The 23,628-nt window shown below is 45.0% G+C and overlaps 1 protein-coding gene across 5 annotated transcripts in view; it reads right to left on the reverse strand.

The window, feature by feature from the left end:
• Positions 1 to 4,602: 4,602 nt before the first annotated feature.
• Positions 4,603 to 23,628, reverse strand: part of mynn (myoneurin) — a 467,776-nt gene continuing 448,750 nt past the window's right edge. For 4 of the 5 annotated variants that reach the window (XM_063045227.1, XM_063045223.1, XM_063045222.1 and 1 more), the window contains 2 exons: positions 9,495 to 9,578; positions 4,603 to 5,494 (listed from right to left, as the gene is read on the reverse strand). In XM_063045227.1, coding sequence (XP_062901297.1) covers positions 5,277 to 5,494; positions 9,495 to 9,578 — 302 coding nt within the window. In that variant the 3' untranslated portion in view covers positions 4,603 to 5,276. The remainder of the gene's footprint in view (positions 5,495 to 9,494; positions 9,579 to 23,628) is intronic. The other variant, XM_063045224.1, reaches the window with a different exon arrangement.

Here is a 23,628-nt window from a genome sequence, read left to right on the forward strand (position 1 = left end):
CCTCATCCAGGTCATTTATAAAAATCATGAAGAGTAAGGGTACCAGAACAGGTCCCTGAGGCACACCACTGGTCACTGACCTCCATGCAGAAAATGATCCGTCTACAAACACTCTTTTTGTGGCGCGTGGTGAAGTAGTTAGTGTGTTGGACCAGTCATCTGAAGGTCGTGGGTTCGAGCCTCGGCCGAGACAGTGTGTGTGTCCTGGTGTCCTATCGGGGGGGGGGGGGGTGAAGTTTCATACTCTCAGCCACTTCACACCATGGAAACTGGCATAGGCACCGGCCTGATGAGCCACAAGGCTTGTGACAGACTTTAACAAAACAACCACTCTTTGCCTTCTGTGGGCAAACCAGTTCTGGATCTACAAAGCAATGTCGCCTTATCAAATGCCTTGCTGAAATCCATATACACTACATCTACTGCTCTTCCTTCATCAATGTGTTTAGTCACATCCTCAAAAAGTTCAATCCGGCTCGTAAGGCACAACCCGCCCTTGACAAAGCTATGCCGACTATTCCTAATCATATTATACCTCTCCAAATGTTCATAAATCCTACCTCTCAGGATCTTCTCCATCAACTTACCAACCACCGAAGTAAGACTCACTGGTCTATAATTTCTTGGGTTATCTCTACTCCCTCTCTTGAATAAAGGAACAACATCTGCAACCCCGCAATCCTCCGGAACCTCTCCCGTCCTCATTGATGATGCAAAGATCATCGCCAGAGGCTCAGCAATCTCCCTTGCCCCCCACAGTAGCCTGGGGTACATCTCATCCGGTCCCGGCGACTTATCCAATTTGATGCTTTCCAAAAGCTACAGCACATCCTCTTTCTTACTATCTACATGCTCAAGCTTTTCAGTCTGCTGTAAGTCATCCCTACAATCAACAAAATCCTTTTCCATAGTGAATACTGAAGTAAAGTATTCATTAAGTACCTCTGCTATTTCCTCCGGTTCCATACACACTTTCCCACTGTCACATTGATAGGTCCTATTCTTTCACGTCTTATCCTCTTGCTCGTCACATACTTGTAGAATGCCTTGGGGTTTTCCTTAATCCTGCCCACCAAGGCCTTCTCATGGCCCCTTCTGGCTCTCCTAATTTCCTTAAGCTCCTTCCTGTTAGCCTTATATTCTTCTAGATCTCTAACATTACCTAGCTCTCTGAACCTTTTGTAAGCTTTTCTTTTCTTTTTGACTAGATTTATTACAGCCTTTGTATACCACGGTTCCTGTACTCTACCATAACATGAAGGAGGATTTGACTAGGACAAGGACAGTAAGGGAGGGAAGAGCCGGCCTTGGATAACTACGGAAATAAAAGAAGGCATCAAACTAAAAGCTCGTGCATATAAGAACTAATGTTTGGCCATTATTGGAGGAGTGTTGGAGGTAACTCAATGCGGCAGAACCTAGGTGGTGGGGTCCGGACCGCAGCCCAAGAGCAAGAAATGACCCGAGGTTTGATTGATTTAAGTACAGGGCTGAATTGAGGCAGTGGGGCCTGGGCCTGACAGCACATTGAAGCTGCAGGGCCCAGTCCTGAGAGCAACAAATGACCCAAGGTTTGGACGATTTAAGCGCCAGGTCAGATTGAAAAGATCAGGGTGCCAGGCCAGAGATGAGGAACGGGGGGCGGGGGGTGGTTCAGCTTGCTGCTCTGCAGGGCTTACTTATCTCTGCGCTGGACTGAGGCTGTGGCTTGCAACTAGCCAGCTCCTGAATCAACTGTAGTCATTCGTGGCTATGGACCCACTTTTGTGAACTTCAGTTCTTCAAAGAACTCCATCAGATTTGTCAGGCAAGGAAACCATGCTGACTACAGCTGATTTTGTCATGTGCCTCCAGGTACCACATCCTAACAATCGATTCCAACATCTTCCCAACCTCTGAAGTCAGACTAACTGGCCCATAATTTTCTTTCTTCTTCTCTCCCTTCTTGAAGAGTGGAGCAATATTTGCAATTCTCTAGTCCTCCAAACGTGTGGCCACTGGGAGATTCTGCTTTCTCTGGCAGACAGAGTGGACACAGGCTGGGAGACCGTTTCGCTGAACACCTACGCTCAGTCCACCACAGAAGCAGGACCTCCCAGTGGCCACACATTTTAATTTCATGCCCCATTCCCATTCTGATATATCTATCCACGGCCTCCTCTAGTGTAAAGATGAAGCCACACTCAGGTTGGAGGAACAACACCTTATAACCCTCTGGGTAGCCTCCAACCTGATGGCATGAACATTGACTTCTCTAACTTCCATTAATACCCCTCCTCCCCTTCGTACTCCATCCCTTATTTACTTATTTATTCCCCCCCCCTTTTCTATCTCTCTCTTTTCTCCCTCTATCCCTCTAACTCCATGCCTGCTCTCCATCCTCTGGGCTCCCCCCCCACCCCCTTTCTCTCTAGGCTTCCTGTCCCATGATCCTCTCCCTTCTCTAGCCTTGTATCCCTTTTGCTAATCAACTTTCTAGCTCTTAGCTCCATCCCTCCCCCTCCCACTTTCAAATCTCTTACTATCTCTTCCTTCAGTTAGTCCTGACGAAGGGTCTCGACCCGAAACGTCGACTGTACCTCTTCCTATAGATGCTGCCTGGCCTGCTGCGTTCCACTAGCATTTTGTGTGTGTTGCTTGAATTTCCAGCACCTGCAGATTTTCTCGCGTTTGCCGTGCATTTCACTGTACGTATTGATATACATGTGACAAATAAAGCTCATCTTTCAAATAATTGGCCAAAGAAGACATAAGGTAGTGATGGGTATTTCAGAGTATTGTGTCAATATTGTTTCACAGGGACCAGAGTTATTTGTTTTGTTTGACTTGCACAAAAATGTAGATGGTCTGATTCCTAAATCTGTGGATAACACAAAACTGGAGTAGCTGCAGATAGCGAAGATTGCCAAAGAATAAAGCAGGATATATATCAGTTACAGTTTTGGGTGGGGGAATGGCAGATGGATTTTAATCCAGGCAAGTGCTAAGCATTGAACTTTGGGAGGTCAAATGTAAGAGAAACATAAACAGTAGATGGTGGGACCTCGGGAGCATTGATGTACAGAGGGATCTTCGAACTGAAGTCTGTCTCCATGAAAGTGGGAAAAGAAGCAGCTGGTGGCATGTTTGCCTTCAGTGGACAGGTTTGGAGTATGAGTCAGCAAGTCTTGTTGCCGCTGTATAAACTTTGGTTCGGCTGCGCTTGAGGGTTTCGTGTGCAGTGCTAGTCACCCTATAACAGTGAGAATGTGGAGGCTTCAGAGAGGGCCTAGGTCCACCAGGATGCTGCCTGGATTAGAGAGCATAAACTATAAAGAGACAAACAGGATTATTTTCTCCGGGATGTTTCACGTCAGTGTGGAGTAGAAAAGAGGTTTATAAAATTATGAGAGCTATAGATAGGGTAGGCAGTGTTTGTCCCAGGGTAGAAATGTCAAATATTAAAGAAGGTTTGAAAGAGATATACAATGAGTGGTGATTGTGTGGAGTGGTGAGGGAGGCAGATTTAAGAAGCATTTAGACAGGCACACGAATGTGCAGTGACTGGAGGGATTTAGATCATATGAAGGCACAGACGTTGTGGGCAAGAGGACCTGTTTCGGTTCCATGTTCCATAAGGCACAAATTAAACAGCCACTTTAAACAGTTTTGTAATCATCTGATTCAGATCAGTCCTGATGCTGACTCTAAACTGGAACGGTAACCATTCCTCTGCATCCACAGACTCTGGCTGACCCACCAGATTCCTTCGACAGTATGAACTTCACCAGTACACCACCAATTCTGTAACAGAGAGCAGAGCTGGCGGCACACAGAGAAGCTTACTATAAGCTGGGGTACAGAGCAAGATGCCAAAACAGGGAGGAGCACTCTCTGCATTTCGTTAAAGAACATGTCCCAAGAACAATGGAATGCCTTTGGCTACAAGGGTTATATTGCTTTGCTTCACCTTGATCTGTGGACTAACTACATGTATATCCACACTAATAACGCCACAGTGTTAACAAGTGTACAGTGTGAGACGGCCTGGAGTATGAATACAGTGCTTTGTATAGTATCGCATCAACTCCTGTAGAGGTGAACTCACTACTCCTTTTGGTTCACACAACACCTCTCCCTCTGCCCATTTCCAAACATTTAGCCCTCAATGCCTCTAACATTCCCTCTTGTTCCCTCACCTCTAATGCTCTTCCCATCACCCCAACCCCCACATTCCCCTTCGCTCTGACCTCTTTCCCCCTTTGCCTGACCCCCTCTCTTGTTCCCTCACCCAGGACTGACTCGCTCATTCCCTCACCCCGAATCCCCTCTCTCTCTCTCTTGTCCCCTCACCTTGGACCCTCCCCCTAGTCCCCAAGCCCCAGCCACTCTATCGCCCCCTTGCCTGGACCCGATCTCTCGTCCCATCACCCTGGACTCTCTCTCCCTTGTTTCATCACCCTGGATCCTCTCTCTCTCGTCCCCATCGCCCTGGACTCTCTCTCTCTCATCCCATTGCCCCAGACCCCCTCTCTCTCTCTTGTCCCATCACCCCAGGCCCCCCCCCTCTCGTCCCATTGCCCCGGACCCTCTCTCTCATCCCATCACCCCGGAGCCCCTCTCTCTCTCATCCCATTGCCCCGGACCCTCTCTTTCTCATTCCCATTGCCTCAGATCCTCTCTCTCGTCCCATCATCCCAGACCCTCTCTCTCTCATCCCATCACCTCGGACCCTCTCTCTCTCCTCCCATCGTACTGGACCCCCCTCTCTCTCGTACCCTCGTTCCGGACCCTCTCTCTCTCTCTCATCCCCTCGTTCCGGACCCTCTCTCTCTCACGTCCCCTCGTTCCGGACCCTCTCTCTCTCGTCCCATCGCCCCAGACTCACTCTCTCTCGTCCCATTGCCCTGGATCCCCTCTCTCTCTCGTCCCATCACCTCGGACCCTCTCTCTCTCGTCCCATTGTCCTGGACTCTCTCTCTCCCATCCCATCGCCTCGGACTCTCTCTCATCCCATTGCCCCAGACCTTCTTTCTCTCGTCATCGCTGGACCCCACTTCTCTTGTCCCCTTGCCTGGACCTCTCTCTCTCTCCCCCTTGCCCTGAATCCCTTTTTGTCTCTGTTGTTCTGAGCTCCATTGCTCTGACATGTCTTTCTCCCTGTTGCCCTGAAAAGTCCCTTCCTTCCTTTCACACCAACCACCTCCTGCCCTACAGTTTCTGCCTTGCTTCACCACCAATCTTCAGTGAGCTTTACTCTTTACTCATTTGCCCTGTCAGCGGGGAGCTGTGACTTGTCAGTACAGCTGCTGCAAGAAGATGAGTTGTGTCTCTGGGTAGGTAGTGGGTCGTAACAAGTGCTCCGTGGATAAGGATGGCCCATCACTGATGGGCAGCAGCATTGTCTGCTGTTCTGCTCTCTCTGACACACTGAGTGGTACGTTCAAATCAGGATCTTCCTGACATTCCTGCTCCACATCCATTCCTTCGTCACTCCTGTCTGTCCTCTTCACAGCTGGCAAAAAAAACAGATTGAAACAAGGTCAGGAATTCCAGAAATATATCCTCCAAATCTCCTCACCACCAGCACATTTAATTGTTCAGCTTCACAAGGGAAACAGAGTGGGATATATCAGCTGGCTGAGTGGTGTCGCAACAACAGCCTTGCACTCAACGTCAGTAAGACCAAGGAACTGACTGAGGACTTCAGAAAGGGAAAGTCGAGGGAGACATGTCAATCCTCATTGAGGGATCAGCAGTGGAAAGGTGAGCACTTTCAAGTTCCTGGGTGTCAGCATCTCTGAGGATCTATCCTGGGCAATTACAAAGAAGCCATGACAGTGGCTATATTTCATTAGGAGTTTGAGAGACTCGGTTTTTCACCAAAGACTCTCGCAAATATCTACAGATGTACTGTAGAGAGCATTTTAACTGGTTGCATCAGTGCCTGGTATGGAGGGGCCACTGCACAGGATTGGAAAAAGCTGCAGAAAGTTGTGAACTCATCCAGCTCTAGTCTCCCCAGCATCAAAGACATCTTTAAAAGGGCAGCATCCATCATTAAGGACTCCCATCACCGAGGACGTGCACTCTTCTCATTGCCATCAGGAAGGAGCTACAGAAGCCTGAAGACACACATTCAATGTTTCATCGTCACCACCAGATTTCTGAATGACAATGAACTCATGAACACTCCCTCAGTATTTTTTTCTGCTCTCTTTTTGCACAACTTATTTAATTTGTTATACATCCATCTTATCATATTTTATAGCAGGGTGATGGGAATCAGTGTGCCAGAACAGATGGTGGCGAGGTTGTGGAGACAAATGTTGTTAAGACCTCAGACAAAGTCAGGAATCACAGTCAGGCAACAAATTTCCTGAGCTGCATGTATTTCAAAGCAAGAAGTATCATAGGAAAGGCAGATGAACTCATCTGAAATGGATCAACATTTGGAATTTTGATACTGTAGCTAGTAGTGACACTTGGCTGCAGGAGGAGTAGGACTGGCAGCTCAGTATTCCAGGTTCTGTTGTTTTAGACGTGACAAGGTGGGACGGATTAGAGAAGGGGTGGCGTTACTAGTCAGGGAAAATGTCATGGCAGTATTCTGTCAGGACAGATGGAAGAACTTGTTCAGTGAGGCACTATGCATGTAACTGAATAAGAAAGATATGACAACATTAGTGGGGCTATATTACAGACTACCCAACAATCCGAGGGATTTAGAGGAATAAATTTGTAGAGTTTGCAGACTGTTGCAAGAAACATAAGGATGTTATAGTAGGTGAATTTAACTTTCCACATATTGACTGGGACTCCCATACTGCAAAAAGACTGGATGGGATAGTCTGTCAAACCTGTTCAGGAAAATTTCCTTAATCAGTACGTGCAAGTCCCAATGAAGTAGTGTGCAATACTTGATCAGCTATTAGGGAATGAGACAGGACAGGTGACAGAAGGTGATAGTAGTTTCTGCTGGTGAACACTTTGCATCTAGTGATCACAATGCCATTAGTTTCAAAGTAAATATGCAGAAAGATTGGTTTGATCCATGGGTTGAGATTCAAAATTGGAGACTAGCCAGTTTTGATTGTATCAGAAAGGATCTGGCAAGTGTTGATTGGGCCAAGCTGTTTTCTGGCAAAGGTGTACTTGGTAAGGGGGAGGCCTTCAAAAGTGAAATTTTGTGTGCAAAGCTTGTACGTGCCTGTCAGAATAAAAGGTAAAGATAACAGGTGTAGGGAACCTTGATTTTCAAGCGATATTGAGCCCCTGGTTAAGGAAAAAAAAGGAGGTGCATTGCAAGTAGGAACAAATGAGGTACTTCTGGAGTATAAGAAATACAAGAGGATACTTAAGAAAGAAATCAGGAGAGCTAAAAGAAGGCATGAGGTTGCCCTAGAAGACAAGGTGAAGGTAGAGACAAAATTGCTCCTCTGGAAGATCAGAATGGTAATTTATGTATGGAGCCGAAAGAGATTCGGGAGATCTTAAATGGTGTTTTTACATCTGTGTTTACTCAGAAGATGGACACATAGTCTATAGAAGTGAAGCTAAATGGCATCAACTTCGTGGACCCTGTACAAATTACAGAGGAGAAAATGTTTGCTGTCTTGAGGCAAATTAGAAGGGATCAATCCCCAGAGACTAACAAAGTCTTCCCTGAGATCCTGCAGGAGGCAAGTGCAGAAATTGCTGGGGTCCTACCAGAGATATTTAAATCATCTTTAATGACAGATAAGGTACCAGAGAATTGGAGGATAGTTAATGTTGTTCTGCTGTTTAAGAAAAGCTCTAAACATAAACCAGGAAATTACAGACCGGTGAGCTTGACATCAGTAGTGGGAAAGTTATTGAAAGATATTCTAAAGGACTGGATATATGAGTATTTGGATAGACACACATTCAGGAAAGTCAGCATGGCTTTGTGGATGGTCTAACCAATCATAGAGTTTTTTGAGAAAGTTAGCAGGAAAGTTGATAAAAGCAAGGCAGTGGATGTTGTCTACATGGACTTTAGCAAGACATTTGACAAGGTCTCGCATGGGAGGTTAATCAAGAAGGTTCATAAAACTCCTCCTTACCTCTGCTCTAAAGGGTCACCCATCAACTTTGAGGCCGTGCCCTCTAGTTCGGGATACCCCCACCATAGGAAACATCCTCTCCACATCCACCGTATCTAATCCTTTCAACGTTTGGTAGGTTTCAATGAGATCCCCATGCATTCTTCTAAATTCCAGTGAGTACAGACTCAAAAGTTGCCAAATGCTCCTAATTTGGAGTATTGTGTGCAATTTTGGTCACCTACCTTCAGGAAAGATGTAAATAAGGTTGAAAGAGTACATAGAAAATTTACAAGGATGTTGCCGGGACTGGAGGACCTGAATTATATGGAAAGATTGAATAGGTTAGGACCTTATTCCTTAGACTGTAAAAAATTGAGAAGAGATTTGAAGGAGATTATGGGTATAGATAAGGTAAATGTTAGCATGCTTTTTCCCCTGAGGTTGGGTGGGACTACATCTAGAGGTCATGGCTTAAGGATGAAAGGTGAAAAGCTTAAGAGGACATGAGGGGAAACTTCTTCACTCAAAGCGTCATAAGAGTGTGTAATGAACTGCCAACTCAAGTGGTGTATGCAAGCTCAATTTCAACATTGAAGAGAAGTTTGGATAGGTATATGGATGGTAGGGGTATGGAGGACTATGTTTCCGGTGCAGGTCAATAGGAGTAGGCAGTTTAAATACTTCAGTAGGGACTAGTTTGGCCAAAGGGCCTTTTTCTGTGCTGTACTTTTCTATTTCTCTATTATGTATTGGATGTACTGCTACTGCAAAACAACACATTTCATGACACCTGCCAGTGATATTAAAGCTAATTCTGAAATTTATAAAATTATGAGGTATTGATTGAGTTGGTGTATTTTTCAAATACTACAGGGCACTGCTTTAAAGTGGGGAGTATTATGATATCGAAAGGAGATTTGTGAGGCATGTCTTTTTTGTACTGCCAGGGATTGGAGGCAGCAGTAGATGTGCTAGCACTCAGACAGAGCCATGAACATGTAGGGAGTGGGCCAAATGCAGGCAGATAGGAGAGGTTAGATTGCTATCATGTTCAGTGTAAATACTATGGACTGAAGGACCTGTTCCTGTGCACTATAGTTCTATTCTCATGAATGTGTGATCAAAAAATACAGCTGGACTTTATTAGAGAAATTCCCAGAGAGCTGAAATTACATGAACAACTCGGATGATGCCTTCTGGAGGTAATTCGACACGTTGGGACATGATTTTCAGGATTAACAAGAGAAATGAGGTTTGAGGGAGAAATTGGGCATCCTTGGGCCAATCTACAAACATTAGTCCTGATTAGATGGACTGAGTGGTCCCCTTCCTTCCTTCAGTGGTCTGTGTGTCAGGACGGACAGAGCAGTTCCCCATAAAACCTTTAGGAGCAGAATTAGGCCACTCAGCCTTTCAGTGAGACCTGGTAATCTGGGAAATACTTACCATGAGCTTTACTGTTGTGTTTCTTTAAATTCTTCACATCGGAGTACGAGTTTCCACATAATTCACAGACAAAAGGTTTCTCACCTGAAAGGAACTCAGAGTAAACTGGATATTCCTACAAACGATTAGAATACCTCTCCTTTTTCAGAAAGCTGCGATGTCCATGTTTCCATCTCTCAGATCTTTGATAAAGTTTCAACCTAGCCCACCTGGGGTATTCTGACCCTACGCTACTCCATCATTGCCCCTCCTGTCACTCTATAATATTTAGTAAAGTTACACCTGTATGATCCTGCCATGGTTTCATTATCCTTAGGTTTTTTTCCAGTCTCTGACCTTAAATGATTAGGCCCTCTGTCCATCCAAGCTGCACAGATCAGCAACCACCGATTTTTTAAATCACAGGACAATTTACAGTACAGTGACCAATTAATTTACTAACTGGTACGTCTTTGGGATGTGGGAGTAAACTGGAGACCCAGAGGAAACCCAAACACTCAAGGGAAGGAACATACAAACTTGCTTACAGAGGAGGCCAGAATTGAAATCCAAACTCCAACAACCTGAGGTGTAATAGCGTCATGTTGACCACTATGCCACTCTAATTTCATTGCTCAGGATTCATCACAACAGACTCCCTTCCCCTTTCCACAATCCACCTCATTTCTCCTTCTGTTCACCATCCTCCCTACATCCATTCATCACTAACAGCAGACAGGAACTAGATTTTTTACTTCCCCATTCTAAAATTACAGCACTCCGCTCGCTCAGAAGTAATCCCAACACTAGCAGAGAAGTATAGCACATATTAACTGACACATGGTCACAGAAACAGCTCCCAAGGAATCCAGAGAGGGTAAATTAGCTGGATTCCAAATTGGCTCACTCCTCATCTTTTTTTCTTTAATCCTGATAAAGGGTCTCAGCCTGAAATGTCGACTATACCTTTTTCCACGGATGCTGCCTGGCCTGCTAAGTTCCCCCAGCATTTTGTGTGTGTTGCTTAGCAGAGGGAGGTGGCTAAAATTGTTTCCTGCATTCTTCCACTTGGAGGCCAGTCACAAGTGGTGTGCCGCAGGGTTCGGTGTTGGGACCCTTGTGATTCATCACTTATATCAATTGATGTGTTTTGATCATTAAGTTAGCTGATGACATGAAATTAGTAAGTGCTGTTGACAGTGAAGAAAATTATTGTAGATCCACCCTCTTCATAGCTTCCACATCCTTCCAATAATAAGGTGACCAGAACTGAACACAATACTCTAAGTGTGGTCTCACCAGAGATTTGTAGAGTTGCAACATGACCCCTCTACTCTTGAATTCAATCCCACTATTAATGAAGCCTAGTATCCCATAGGCCTTCTTAACTATCCTATCAACCTGTGCAGTGACCTTGAGGGATGTATGGATTTGAACCTCAAAGTCCCTCTGTTCAACCACACTCATAAGTAACTGACCATTAACACTGTACTCAGCCTCCTGGTTTGTCCTTCCAAAATGCATCACCTCACACTTATCCAGATTGAACTTCATCTGCCACTTTTCTGCCCAACTCTGCATCCTGTCTATATCCTCTTGTAACCTTCAACAACCTACAGCTCCATCCACAACTCCTCCAATCTTCGTGTCATCCACAAACTTACTCATCCATCCTTCTGCCTCTTCATCCAGGTCTCTTATAAAAATCATAAAGAGCAGGGGTCTCAGGACAGATCCTTGTGACACTCCACTCGTCACCAACCTCCAGGCAGAATACTTCCCTTCCACTACTACTCTCTGCTTTCTTCCTGTAAGCCAATTTTTTATCCAAACAGCCAAGGTTCCACTGATCCCATGCCTCATGACTTTCTGGATGAGTCTCTCGTGGGGGACCTTGTCAAATGCCTTGCTAAAATCCATGTAGACCACATCTACCACCCTATCCTCATCAATTTCTTTTGTTACCTCTTCAAAAAAACTCAATTAGGTTTGTGAGGCACGACTTTCTCTTCACAAAGCCATGTTGACTATCCTTGAGTAGACTGTACTTCTCCAAATGCTCGTAGATCCTATCCTTAAGAATCCTTTCCAATAGTTTGCATACTACCGATGTAAGTCTCACCGGTCTATAATTCCCAGGATTCTCCCTATTACCTTTTATAAACAAGGGAACTACATTTGCCATTCTCCAATCCTCCGGCACCTCCCCTGCAGCCAAAGAGGATTCAAAGATCATAGCTACTGCTGCAGCGATCTCTTCTCTCACTTCCCATAGCAACCTGGGATATATCATGTCCGGCCCTGGGGCCTTATCAATCTTGATGTTTTTAAGAAGATCCAACACTTCTTCCTTAATCTCCACATGTCCAGCACACAGGCCTATTCTATTTCGACCTCACCATGATCAAAATCCTTTTCACTTGTGAATACTGAAGCAAAGTATTCATTTAGGACCTCCCCAACCTCCTCCGCCTCCAGGTATGTGTTGCTTTCTTTATCCTTTAGTGGCCCCACCATCATTCTTGTCATCCTTCTGTTCTTCACATATGCATAGAACGCCTTGGGGTTCTCCTTAATTCCAGATGCCAAGGCCTTCTCATGCCCCCTTCGAGCTCTCCTAAGTCCTTTCTTAAGCTCCTTCCTGGCTACCCTATAATTCTCATGAGCCCCTCCTGCTTCCTGCTTCTTATATCTAACATGTGCTTCCTTCTTCCTCTTGATAAGTTGCCTCACGTGTTTCGTCAGCCACGGTTCCCTTTTCCTACCATTTTTTCCTTGTCTCAGTGGAACAAACCTATCCTGAACCCAGTACAAGTGGTCCCTAAACTTCTTCCACATTACTTCTGTGCTTTCACCCTTGACCATCTGTTTCCAATTTACTCTCGCTAGCTCCTGTCTCATCCCTTCAGTTAGCACTTCCCCAGTTAAGCACTTTCCCATTTTGTCTGTTTTTATCATTTTCCATAGCTATGCTGAAGCTAAGGGAGTTGTGGTCACTCTCACCAAAATGTCTGCCACCTGACCAGGTTCATTACCCAGAACTAGATCCAGTATGGCCTCTCCTCTCGTCAGCCGGTCCACATATTGTGTCAGGAATCCTTCTTGAACACACCTGACAAATTTAGCCCCATCTATCCCCCTTGCAGTCAGGCAGGGCCAGTCAACATGAGGGAAGTTGAAATCACCCATAACTACAACCCTGTATTTCCTGCACCATTCTAAAATCTGCCAGCTTATCTGCTCCTCGGTGTCCCAAGGGCTATTCAGGGGCCTATAGACTACTTCCAGCATAGTGATTGATCCCTTCCTATTTCTGACTTCCACCCACACCGACTCAGTGGTCACTCCCTCTGCAGTGTCATCCCTTTCTATAGCCGTGATACTACCCCTGACCAGTAATGCTACTCCCGCCACCCTTTTCTACCTCCCATCTTATTCCTTTTAAAACACCCAAACTCCGGTACCTGCATCAGCCAATCCTGCCCTTCCTCCAGCCAAGTTTCAGTAATGGCCACTAGCAACTCACTCCACACTCTTACAATCCCAGAGTGAAGAAGTTTCTCCTTGTGTTTCCCTTAAACTTCTCACCTTTTACCCTAAGACATAACCTCTGGTCGTAGTTCCACCCAACCTCAGTGGAAAAAGCTTGCTTGCTTGCATTTACCCTGTCTATACCCCTCATAATTTTGTATTCCTCTGTCAAATCTCCGCTCAAACTTCGACATTCCAAAGAATACAGTCCTAATCTATTCAATCCTTCCTTATAACTTAGGTCCTCCAAGTGCGGCAGCATCCTTGTAAATTTTCTAGGCACTCTTTTAATCTTGTTTACATTTTTCCTGTAGGTAGGTGACCACAACTGCACACAATACTTCAAATTAGGTCTCACCCACATCTTGTGCACAGCCTCAGGATAGAGGGGCACCCTCTCAAAACAGAGATGCGGAGAAATTTCTGTAGTCAAAGGGTGGTGAATTTGTGAAATTTGTTGCCACATGCAGCTGTGGAGGTCAGGTCATTAAGGTAGAGATTGACAGGTTTTTGAGTGAACATGGCATCAAAGGTTACGCGGAGAAGGCCGGGAAATGGGGTTGAGGAGGAGATAGAAAAAAAAGTATCGGCCATGCTTGAATGGTGGAGCAAACTCGATGGGCCAGATGGCCTAATTCTGCTCCTATGTCTAATGGCCTTATCTTATACAACTTCAGCATAACATCCCATCTTCCATTCAGTCCCTTCCTATCTACAGCCATGACACTTCACACACTTTGGATCCTTTCAATGATTTACGACCATAAGATACAAGAGCAGAAGTAGGCCATTTGGCCCATTGAGTCTGCTTCACCGTTCAATCAAGGGCTGATCCAATTCTTCCAGTCATCCCCACTCCCCTGCCTTCTCCCCATATCCTTTGATGCCCTGGCTAACCAAGAACCTATCTATCTCTCCCTCAAATACACCCAATGACGTGACCTCCACAGCCGCTCCTGGCAACAAATTCCACAGATTTACCATGCTCTGACTAAACTAATTTCTTTGCATCTCTGTTCTAAATGGACGTCCTTCAATCCTGAAGTCATGTCCTCTTGTCCTAGAATCCTCTACCATGGGAATTAAGTTCCCTGGCCACCATGATCTTATTTTCACTATGAATGCCCAATCTCTATACACCTCCATCCCCCACCAGAAAAACCTCAAAGCTCTCCACTTCTTTCTGGACACCAGAAGTAACCAGTTCCTCCCCACCACCACTCTCCTCCATCTAGTGGAATGTCCTCACTCTTAATAAGTTCTTGTTTGGCTCCTCCCACTTCCTTCAAACAAGAGGTGTAGCCACGGGCACTCACATAGGTCCCAGCTATGCCTGCTTTTTTTTTGGCTACGTGGAATAGTCTATGTTCCAAGCCTACATTGGTGTCTGTCCCTCACTTTTCCTACACTACATCGATGTCTGCATTGGTGCTGCTTCCCGCAGTTCGTTGACTTTATCAACTTTACCTCCAACTTCCATCCTACCCTCAAAATTACCTGGTCCATTTCTGGCACCTCCCTCTCCTTTCTCGATCTCTCTGTCTCCATCTCTGGAGATAGTTTATCTATTGATGTCTATTATTAGCCCACAGACTCTCAGAGCTTCCTGGACTAAAACTCTTCCCACCCTGTTACTTGTAAAAATGCCATACCCTTCTCTCAATTTCTCCGCCTCCGCCACATCTGCTCTCAGGATGAGGCTTTTTGCCCCAGAATGAAGGAGATGTCCTCCTTTTTCAAAGAAGGGGACTTCCCTTCCTCCACCATCAACGCTGCCCTCAACTGGATCTCTTGCGTTTCATGCAGAAAGGCAGCATCCATTATTAAGGACCTCCAGTACCCAGGGCATGCACTTTTCTCACTGTTACCACCAGGTAGGAGATACAGAAGCCTGAAGGCACACTCACAACGATTCAAGAACAGCTTCTTCCCCTCTGCCATCCCATTCCAAAATGGACATTGAAGTTTTGGACACTACCACAATTTTTTTTTAACATATAGTATTTCTGTTTTCGCACATTTTTAAAATCTATTCAATATACATAATTGATTTACTTGTTTATTTACTATTATGTTTTATTTTATTATTTTTTCTCTCTCTGCTAGATTATGTATTGCATCGAACTGCTGCTGCTAAGTTAAGAAATTTACGTCACTTGCTGGTGATAATAAACCTGATTCTGAGTTTCTTCACTCTTGAAATAGTCCTCCGCAAATCATACCCCGTTGCCCTGTGCAGACCTAGGTCACCAGACTTAAATGCCACAGATCTAGCCCTCCACAGACAACTTAGCTCCTGGTTCATCCATGGCTTTTAATTGGGAACATATAGCAAGTTTTCATAGGCACACACTCATCTACATTTAATGATGTCAGTGACAACTATGGGATGCTCATCCAGGCTTGAAGATGAATCCCTGAATACAGCTCAGTCCAAGCAGTCCTGTAGGTGCTCCTGTGCTTCCCTTGTCCATACCTTCTTGGTCCTCACTACTGGTGCTGCAGTCTTTAGCCTCTGCCTATACTCAGGGAATATTAGTACAACCAGCTGATCAGACTTTCCAAACTGAGGGCGTGGAATAGCACGGTAGGTATTCTTGATGGTAGTGTAACAGTGGTCTGGTGTGTTGTTTCCTCTGTACTACAAGCGATTTGTTGGTGGCAATTATTTAGTGGCTTCTTCAGGCTGGACTGGTTAAAATCCCCCAAAATGATGGTGAAGGCATATGGGTGTGCTGTTTCATGTACGTTGATCATCTAGAGCCTGTTCGACATTGGCCCAAGATGAAATGTACACCGCTGCCAAGATCTCTCATGGCAGGTAATATTGGATGGCACTTAATTGCGAGATATTCCAAGTCTGTTGAGTAGAAGTGGGGCACCACTGATGCCTTTGTGTGCCAAGAGGAGTTGATCATGAGGCATACACCCCACCTCTTCTTATGAGAGCCTTGACAGTCCTAACTTGAATTGATGCGTCCAGTATGGAAGAAGTTAACCAGGATTCCCTGAAACAGAGGACACACATGGTCCTAATGTCCCTCTGATACAGCACCCTAGCTCTGAGATCTTCAATTTTATTTACTAGAAGTTTAAGAGAAGTTTGGATAGGTCGACAGATAGTAGTGATATGAATGGCTATGGTCCTGGTGCAAGTCTTGGGAGCAGGCAGTTTAAATGACTAGATGGGCCAAAGGGTCTATTTCTGTTAAGTATTTCTCTATGACTCTGTTTGCCATTCTTATTTCTGCTTCAAGGTCTTATGATTTCTCTATTCTACCATGAATGCCCATAAGAAAATGAATCTCAAGGTAGTATATGATGACATATATGTAATTTGTGTAATGGCCTGATAAACATCTTGTTCTGCTTTCAACCTGTTTGGGTAATTGTTGAAGATAAGGGATGATGTTGAATGTGTGCCATCCAATTAGTGGGACGCTTTTCTTGGTGAGGGACAATAAGGTTGGTTTTTCTATGGTTTCCACATCCTTCCTGTAGTGAGGCGACCAGAACTGAGCACAGTACTCCAACTAGGGTCTGACTGGGGTCCTATATACCTGCAACATTACCTCTCGGCTCCTAAATTCAATTCCACGATTGATGAAGGCCAATACACTGTATGCCTTCTTAACCACAAAGTCAACCTGCGCAGCTGCTTTGAGCGTCCTGTGGACTCAGACCCCAAGATCCCTCTGATCCTCCACACTGCCAAGAGTCTTACCATTTATACTATATTCTGCCATTATATTTGACCTACCAAAATAAACCACTTCACACTTATCTGGGTTGAGCTCCACTGCTACTTCTCAGCCCAGTTTTGCATCCTATCAATGTCCTGCATCAGCCCCAACCTTTGTGTCATCAGCAAACTTACTGACCCATTCCTCACCAGATAATTTATAAAAATCACAAAGAGTAAGGGTCCCAGAACAGATCCCTGAGGCACACCACTGGTCACTGACCTCCATGTACAATATGACCCGTCTACAATCACTCTTTGCCTTCTGTGGGCAAGCCAATTCTGGATCCACAAAGCAAGGTCCCTTGGATCCCATGCCTCCTTACTTTCTCAATAAGCCTTGCATAGGATACCATGTCAAATGCTTTGCTGAAATCCATATACACTACATCTACTGCTCTTCCTTCATCAATGTGTTTAGTCACATCCTCAAAAAATTCAATCAGGCTCGAAAGGCATGACCTGCCTTTGACAAAGCCATGCTGACTATTCCTAATCATAATATATCTCTCCAAATGTTCATAAATCCTGCCTCTCAGGATCCTTTCTATCAACTTACCAACCACTGAAGTAAGACTCACTGGTCTATAATTTCCTGGGCTATCTCTACTCCCTTTCTTGAATAAGGGAACAACATCTGCAACCCTCCAATCCTCCGGAACCTCTCCTGTCCCCAATGATGACGCAAAGATCATCGCCAGAGTCTCAGCAATCTCCTCCCTCACCTCCCACAGTAGCCTGGGGTACATCTCATCCAGTGCCGGCGACTGTGCTAAACTATTGTCCGGTAACGTGATTATGATACGTGGTTATGGTTGCTGCAGGGGTTGAGTGGTGGTGCGAATCCATGGGCTTACTGGTAAAGAGTGTGTGTATAGTGAGTGGGGTAGACATTCGTATCCCTGATGAATTGTTAATTCAAACTTAAAGTACTGTTAAAGCCATAGGGACAGTTACGGTTGTGGAGCAGAGGTTTAATAAAGCGCTGGGTAAAGACTTTGTTTTAGTTCAGACGAGTGCTGATGTAATGGTGGTGAAACTGCTTGGTACTACTGGGGCCCTGGGAAAGCTGGGGCTATGGGTTGTCCATACTTTCCAGGAGGAGGAGTGTGTAGGAGAGCGGGCCGAATGACAAGCTGAGCCTCCCGTAGTTGGGGACAGAGACTTCAAACAAAGGTTGCTCTCGTTTGTGCAGAGCGAGGGGAAGGACTGGTCTGATTTGGAATGTCTAATGAATTCCCCAGTGAAGAGCGAGACTTCTGAGCTGGTATCAGCCCTTACCTGCCTGGCAAATGAATGGCCCTGTGCCCAGGCAGAGGGTCCTAGCTATCAAATGTTCTCTGGGGTGAAGCCCACACCCAAGGGGAAAGAGGAGCATGAGACTTGGGTGGAGCAGACCTCTCAGATGTTAGATGAATGACAATGCACTGATGACATAAAAAGACAGCGATTGGTTGAGAGTTTGAGAGGCCGGACTGCTGACATAGTGAGAGCCATAAAGGCACAGAACTCCCTTGTCACTTCTGCGGCCTACACATAAGCATTAGGAAAAGGTGTTTGGTACGACGGGAAAGGAAACAAGAAGGGTAGTTATGGAAAGTATGAAAGGAAACAAGAAGGGTAGTTATGGAAAGTATGATGATTAAAGAAGAGGAAGTACTGGCACTTTTAAGGAATATAAAAATGGATAAGTCTCCGGGTCCTGACAGGATATTCCCTAGGACCTCGAGGGAAGTTAGTGTAGAAATAGCAGGGGCTCTGACAGAAATATTTCAAATGTCATTAGAAACAGGGATGGTGCCGGAGGATTGGCGTATTGCTCATGTTGTTCCATTGCTAAAAAAGGGTTCTAAGAGTAAACCTAGCAATTATCGGCCTGTGAGTTTGACGTCAGTGGTGGGTAAATTGATGGAAAGTATTCTTGGAGGTGCTATATATAATTATCTGGATAGACAGGGTCTGATTAGGAACAGTCAACATGGATTTGTGAGTGGAAGGTCATGCATGACAAATCTTATGGAATTTTTTGATGAGGTTACAAAGAATGTTGATGAGGGTAAAGCGGTGAATGTTGTCTATATGGACTTCAGTAAGGCCTTTGACAAGATTCCACACGGAAGGTTAGTTAGAAAGGTTCAATCGTTAGGCATTAATATCGAAGTAGTAAAATGGATTCAGCAGTGGCTGGATGGGAGACGCCAGACAGTAGTGGTGGATAATTTGTGTCAGATTGGAGGACGGTGTCTAGTGGTGTGCCTCAGGGATCTGTACTGGGTCCAATGTTGTTTGTCATATATATTAATGATCTGGATGATGGGGTGGTAAATTGGATTAGTAAGTATGCAGATGATACTAAGATAGGTGGAGTTGTGGATAATGAAGTAGGTTGACAAAGCTTGCAGAGAGATTCAGACCACTTAGAAGAGTGGGCTGAAAGATGGCAGATGGAGTTTAATGCTGATAAGTGTGAGGTGCTACATTTTGGTAGGACTATTCAAAATAGGACATACATGGTAAATAGTAGGGCATTGAAGAATGCAGTAGAACAGAGGGATCTAGGAATAATGATGCATAGTCCCTGAAGGTGGAATCTCATGTGGATAGGGTGGTGAAGAAAGCTTTTGGTATGCTGGCCTTTATAAATCAGAGCATTGGGTATAGGAGTTGGAATGTAATGTTGAAATTGTGTAAGGAATTGGTGAGGCCAAATTTGGAGTATTGTGTACAGTTCTGGTCATTGTATTACAGGAAAGATGTCAATAAAATTGAGAGAGTACAGAGGAGATTTACTAGACCGTTGCCTGGGTTTCATCTCCTAAATTACACAGAAAGGTTGAACAAGTTAGGTCTTTATTCTTTGGAGCGTAGAAGGTTGAGGGGGGACTTGATACAGATATTTAAAACTATGAGGGGGATAGATAGAGTTGACGTGGATAGGCTTTTTCCATTGAGAGTGGGGGAGATTCAAACAAGAGGACATGAGTTGAGAGTTAAAGGGCAAAAGTTTAGGGGTAACATGAGGGGGAACTTCTTTACTCAAAGAGTGGTAGCTGTGTGGAATGAGCTTCCAGCAAAAGTGGTTGAGGCAAGTTCAATGTTGTCACTTAAAGTTAAATTGGATAGAAACATGGACAGGAAAGGAATGAAGGGTTATGGGCTGAGTGCAGGTTGGTGGGACTAGGTGAGAGTAAGAGTTCAGCATGCACTAGAAGGGCAGAGATGGCCTGTTTCCGTGCTGTAATTGTTATATGGTTATATGGGAAGCCCAATGGCACTTATGACGGAGTTTCAGAACATGTTTCAGGAGAAGGGGGAGAAACTTTCAATAGAGAATAGACAATAGGTGCAGGAGTTGGCCATTTGTTGGAGTTGGCCAAGTATATTAAGAGCAAAAGGATTGTAAGGGATAAAATTGGTCCTCTTGAAGATCAGAGTGGTCGGCTTTGTGCGGAACCAAAGGAAATGGGGGAGATCTTAAATAGGTTTTTTGCGTCTGTATTTACGAAGGAAGCTGGCATGAAATCTGTGGAATTGAGAGAATCAAGTAGTGAGACCATGGAAACTGTACAGATTGAAAAGGAGGAGGTGCTTGCTGTCTTGAGGAAAATTAAAGTGGATAAATCCCCGGGACCTGACAGAGTGTTCCCTCGGACCTTGAAGGAGACTAATGTTGAAATTGCAGGGGCCCTGGCAGAAATATTTAAAATGTCGCTGTCTACGGGTGAAGTGCCGGAGGATTGGAGAGTGGCTCATGTTGGTCCGTTGTTTAAAAAAGGATCGAAAAGTAATCCGGGAAATTATAGGCTGGTGAGTTTAACGTCAGTAGTAGGTAAATTATTGGAGGGAGTACTGAGACAGAATCTACAAGCATTTGGATAGACAGGGGCTTATTAGGGAGAGTCAACATGGCTTTGTGCGTGGTAGGTCATGTTTGACCAATCTGTTGTAGTTTTTCGAGGAGGTTACCAGGAAAGTGGATGAAGGGAAGGCAGTGGATATTGTCTACATGGACTTCAGTAAGGCCTTTGACAAGGTCCCGCATGGGAGGTTAGTTAGGAAAATTCAGTCGCTAGGTATACATGGAGAGGTGGTAAATTGGATTAGACATTGGCTCGATGGAAGAAGCCAGAGAGTGGTGGTAGAGAATTGCTTCTCTGAGTGGAGGCCTGTGACTAGTGGTGTGCCACAGGGATCAGTGCTGGGTCCATTGTTATTTGTCATCTATATCAATGATCTGGATGATAATGTGGTAAATTGGATCAGCAAGTTTGCTGATGATACAAAGATTGGAGGTGTAGTAGACAGTGAGGAAGGTTTTCAGAGCCTGCAGAGGGACTTGGACTAGCTGGAAAAATGGGCTGAAAAATGGCAGATGGAGTTTAATACTGACAAGTGTGAGGTATTGCACATTGGAAGGACAAACCAATGTAGAACATACAGGGTTAATGGTAAGGCACTGAGGAGTGCAGTGGAACAGAGGGATCTGGGAATACAGATACAAAATTCCCTAAAAGTGTTGTCACAGGTAGATAGGGTCGTAAAGAGAGCTTTTGGTACATTGGCCTTTATTAATCGAAGTATTGAGTATAAGAGCTGGAATGTTATGATGAGGTTGTATAAGGCATTGGTGAGGTCGAATCCGGAGTATTGTGTTCAGCTTCGGTCACCAAATTACAGGAAGGATATAAATAAGGTTGAAAGAGTGCAGAGAAGGTTTACAAGGATGTTGCCGGGACTTGAGAATCTCAGTTACAGAGAAAGGTTGAATAGGTTAGGACTTTATTCCCTGGAGCGTAGAAGAATGAGGGGAGATTTGATAGAGGTATATAAAATTATGATGGGTATAGATAGAGTGAATGCAAGCAGGCTTTTTCCACTGAGGCAAGGGGAGGAAAAAACCAGAGGACATTGGTTAAGGGTGAGGGGGGAAAAGTTTAAAGGGAACATTAGAGGGGGCTTCTTTACGCAGGGAGTGGTTGGAGTATGGAATGAGCTGCCAGATGAGGTGGTAAATGCGGGTTCTTTTTTAACATTTAAGAATAAATTGGACCGATACATGGATGGGAGGTGTATGGAGGGATATGGTCCGTGTGCAGGTCAGTGGGACTAGGCAGAAAATGGTTCGGCACAGCCAAGAAGGGCCAAAGGGCCTGTTTCTGTGCTGTAGTTTCTATGGTTTGGCCCTTCGAGTCAGCACCGCCATTCACTGTGATCATGGCTGATCATCCACAATCAGTACCCTGTTCCTGCCTTCTCCCCATATCCCTTGACTCCACTACCTTTAAGAGCTCTATCTAACTCTTTCTTGAAAGAATCCAGAGAATTGGCCTGCACTGCCTTCTTAGGCAGAGAATTCCACAGATCCACAACCCCCTGTATGAAAAAGTTTTTCCTCAACTCCGTTCTAAATAGTCTACCCCTTATTCTTAAACTGTGGCCTCTGGTTCTGGACTCCTCCAACATCGGGAACATGTTTCCTGCCTCTTGCGTGTCCAATCCCTTAATAATCTTATATGTTTCAATCAGATCCCCTCTCATCCTTCTAAATTCCAGTGTATACAAGCCCAATTGCTCCAATCTTTCAACATATGACATTCCCGCTATCCCTGGAATTAACCCAGTGAACCTACGCTGCACTCCCTCTGTAGCAAGAATGTCCTTCCTCAAATTTGGAGAGCAAAACTGCACGCAGTACTCCAGGTGGGGTCTCACCAGGGCCCTGTACAACTGCAGAAGGACCTCTTTGCTCTTATATTCAATTCCCCTTGTTATGAAGGCCAATATGCCATTAGCTTTCTTCACTGCCTGCTGTCCCTGTATGCTTACTTTCAGTGACTGATGAATAAGGACACCCAGATCTCGTTGTACTTCCCCTTTTCCTAACTTGACACCATTCAGATAGTAATCTGCCTTCCTGTTCTTGCCACCAAAGTGGATAACCTCACATTTATCCACATTAAATTGCAAATGCCCACTCACCCAACCTGTCCAAGTCACCCTGTATTCTCATAACATCCTTCTCACATTTCACACTGTCACCCAGCTTTGTGTCATCTGCAAATTTGCTAATGTTACTTTGAATCCCTTCATCTAAATCATTAATGTATATTGTATATATACATTTCTGCCTACATTTTTCTGTTAGAGAGGTAGCTAAATTGCTAAGGCGTAGAGGGGCCATTCAGATGGCTGAGCTGGATCAGATAAAATGGACCAAATCGCGAAAGGCAGCCAGTCCCAGGACCTGATCGCTTGGGGTCTTCGACTGTCTCATAAGAAGGACTTGAGAAGAGGGTATTACCACATTCCCATGAGTGAGGCTGACAAAGAGAAGACAGCATTTATATGTCCACTGGGATTCTTCCAGTTTGAAAGGATGCCCAGGGCATATCAGGAGCCACTGCAACTTTCCAGTGTGTGATGGAGAAAATGCAGGATATTAACTTGCTTGAGGTATTGGTGTACCTGGATGGCCTCATAGCGTTCGGCTCTACCTTGGAGGAACATGAAGCGAGGCTACTAAAGGTGCTGGGCCTCCTGAAAGCTGAAGGGTTAAAACTTTCCCACGACAAGTCCCAGTTCTGCAAGATGCCTGTCAACTATGTTGGGCACACAATCTCACAAATGGAGTAGCAACGGATCCATCTAAGATGGAGGTGGTGACCACACGGCCAAGGCCCCAGACTCTGAGCGCTTTGTGCTCAGTCCTTGGGTTCTGTGAGTACTATCATAGGTTCGTGAAGGACTACGTGAAAGTGAGTCACTGTTAAATCAGCTTCTGTGCAGTTACCCTCCCTTGGGGAAGGAAGGGAAGGGGACAAAAGGAGAGGAGGGTAAAGATTATTTTAGCCCTTCGGAGCCTTTGGAGCAAGATGGGATCTG

The sequence above is a fragment of the Mobula hypostoma genome, chromosome 4 (genome assembly GCF_963921235.1).
Source record: "Mobula hypostoma chromosome 4, sMobHyp1.1, whole genome shotgun sequence".
NCBI lineage: Eukaryota > Metazoa > Chordata > Chondrichthyes > Myliobatiformes > Myliobatidae > Mobula > Mobula hypostoma.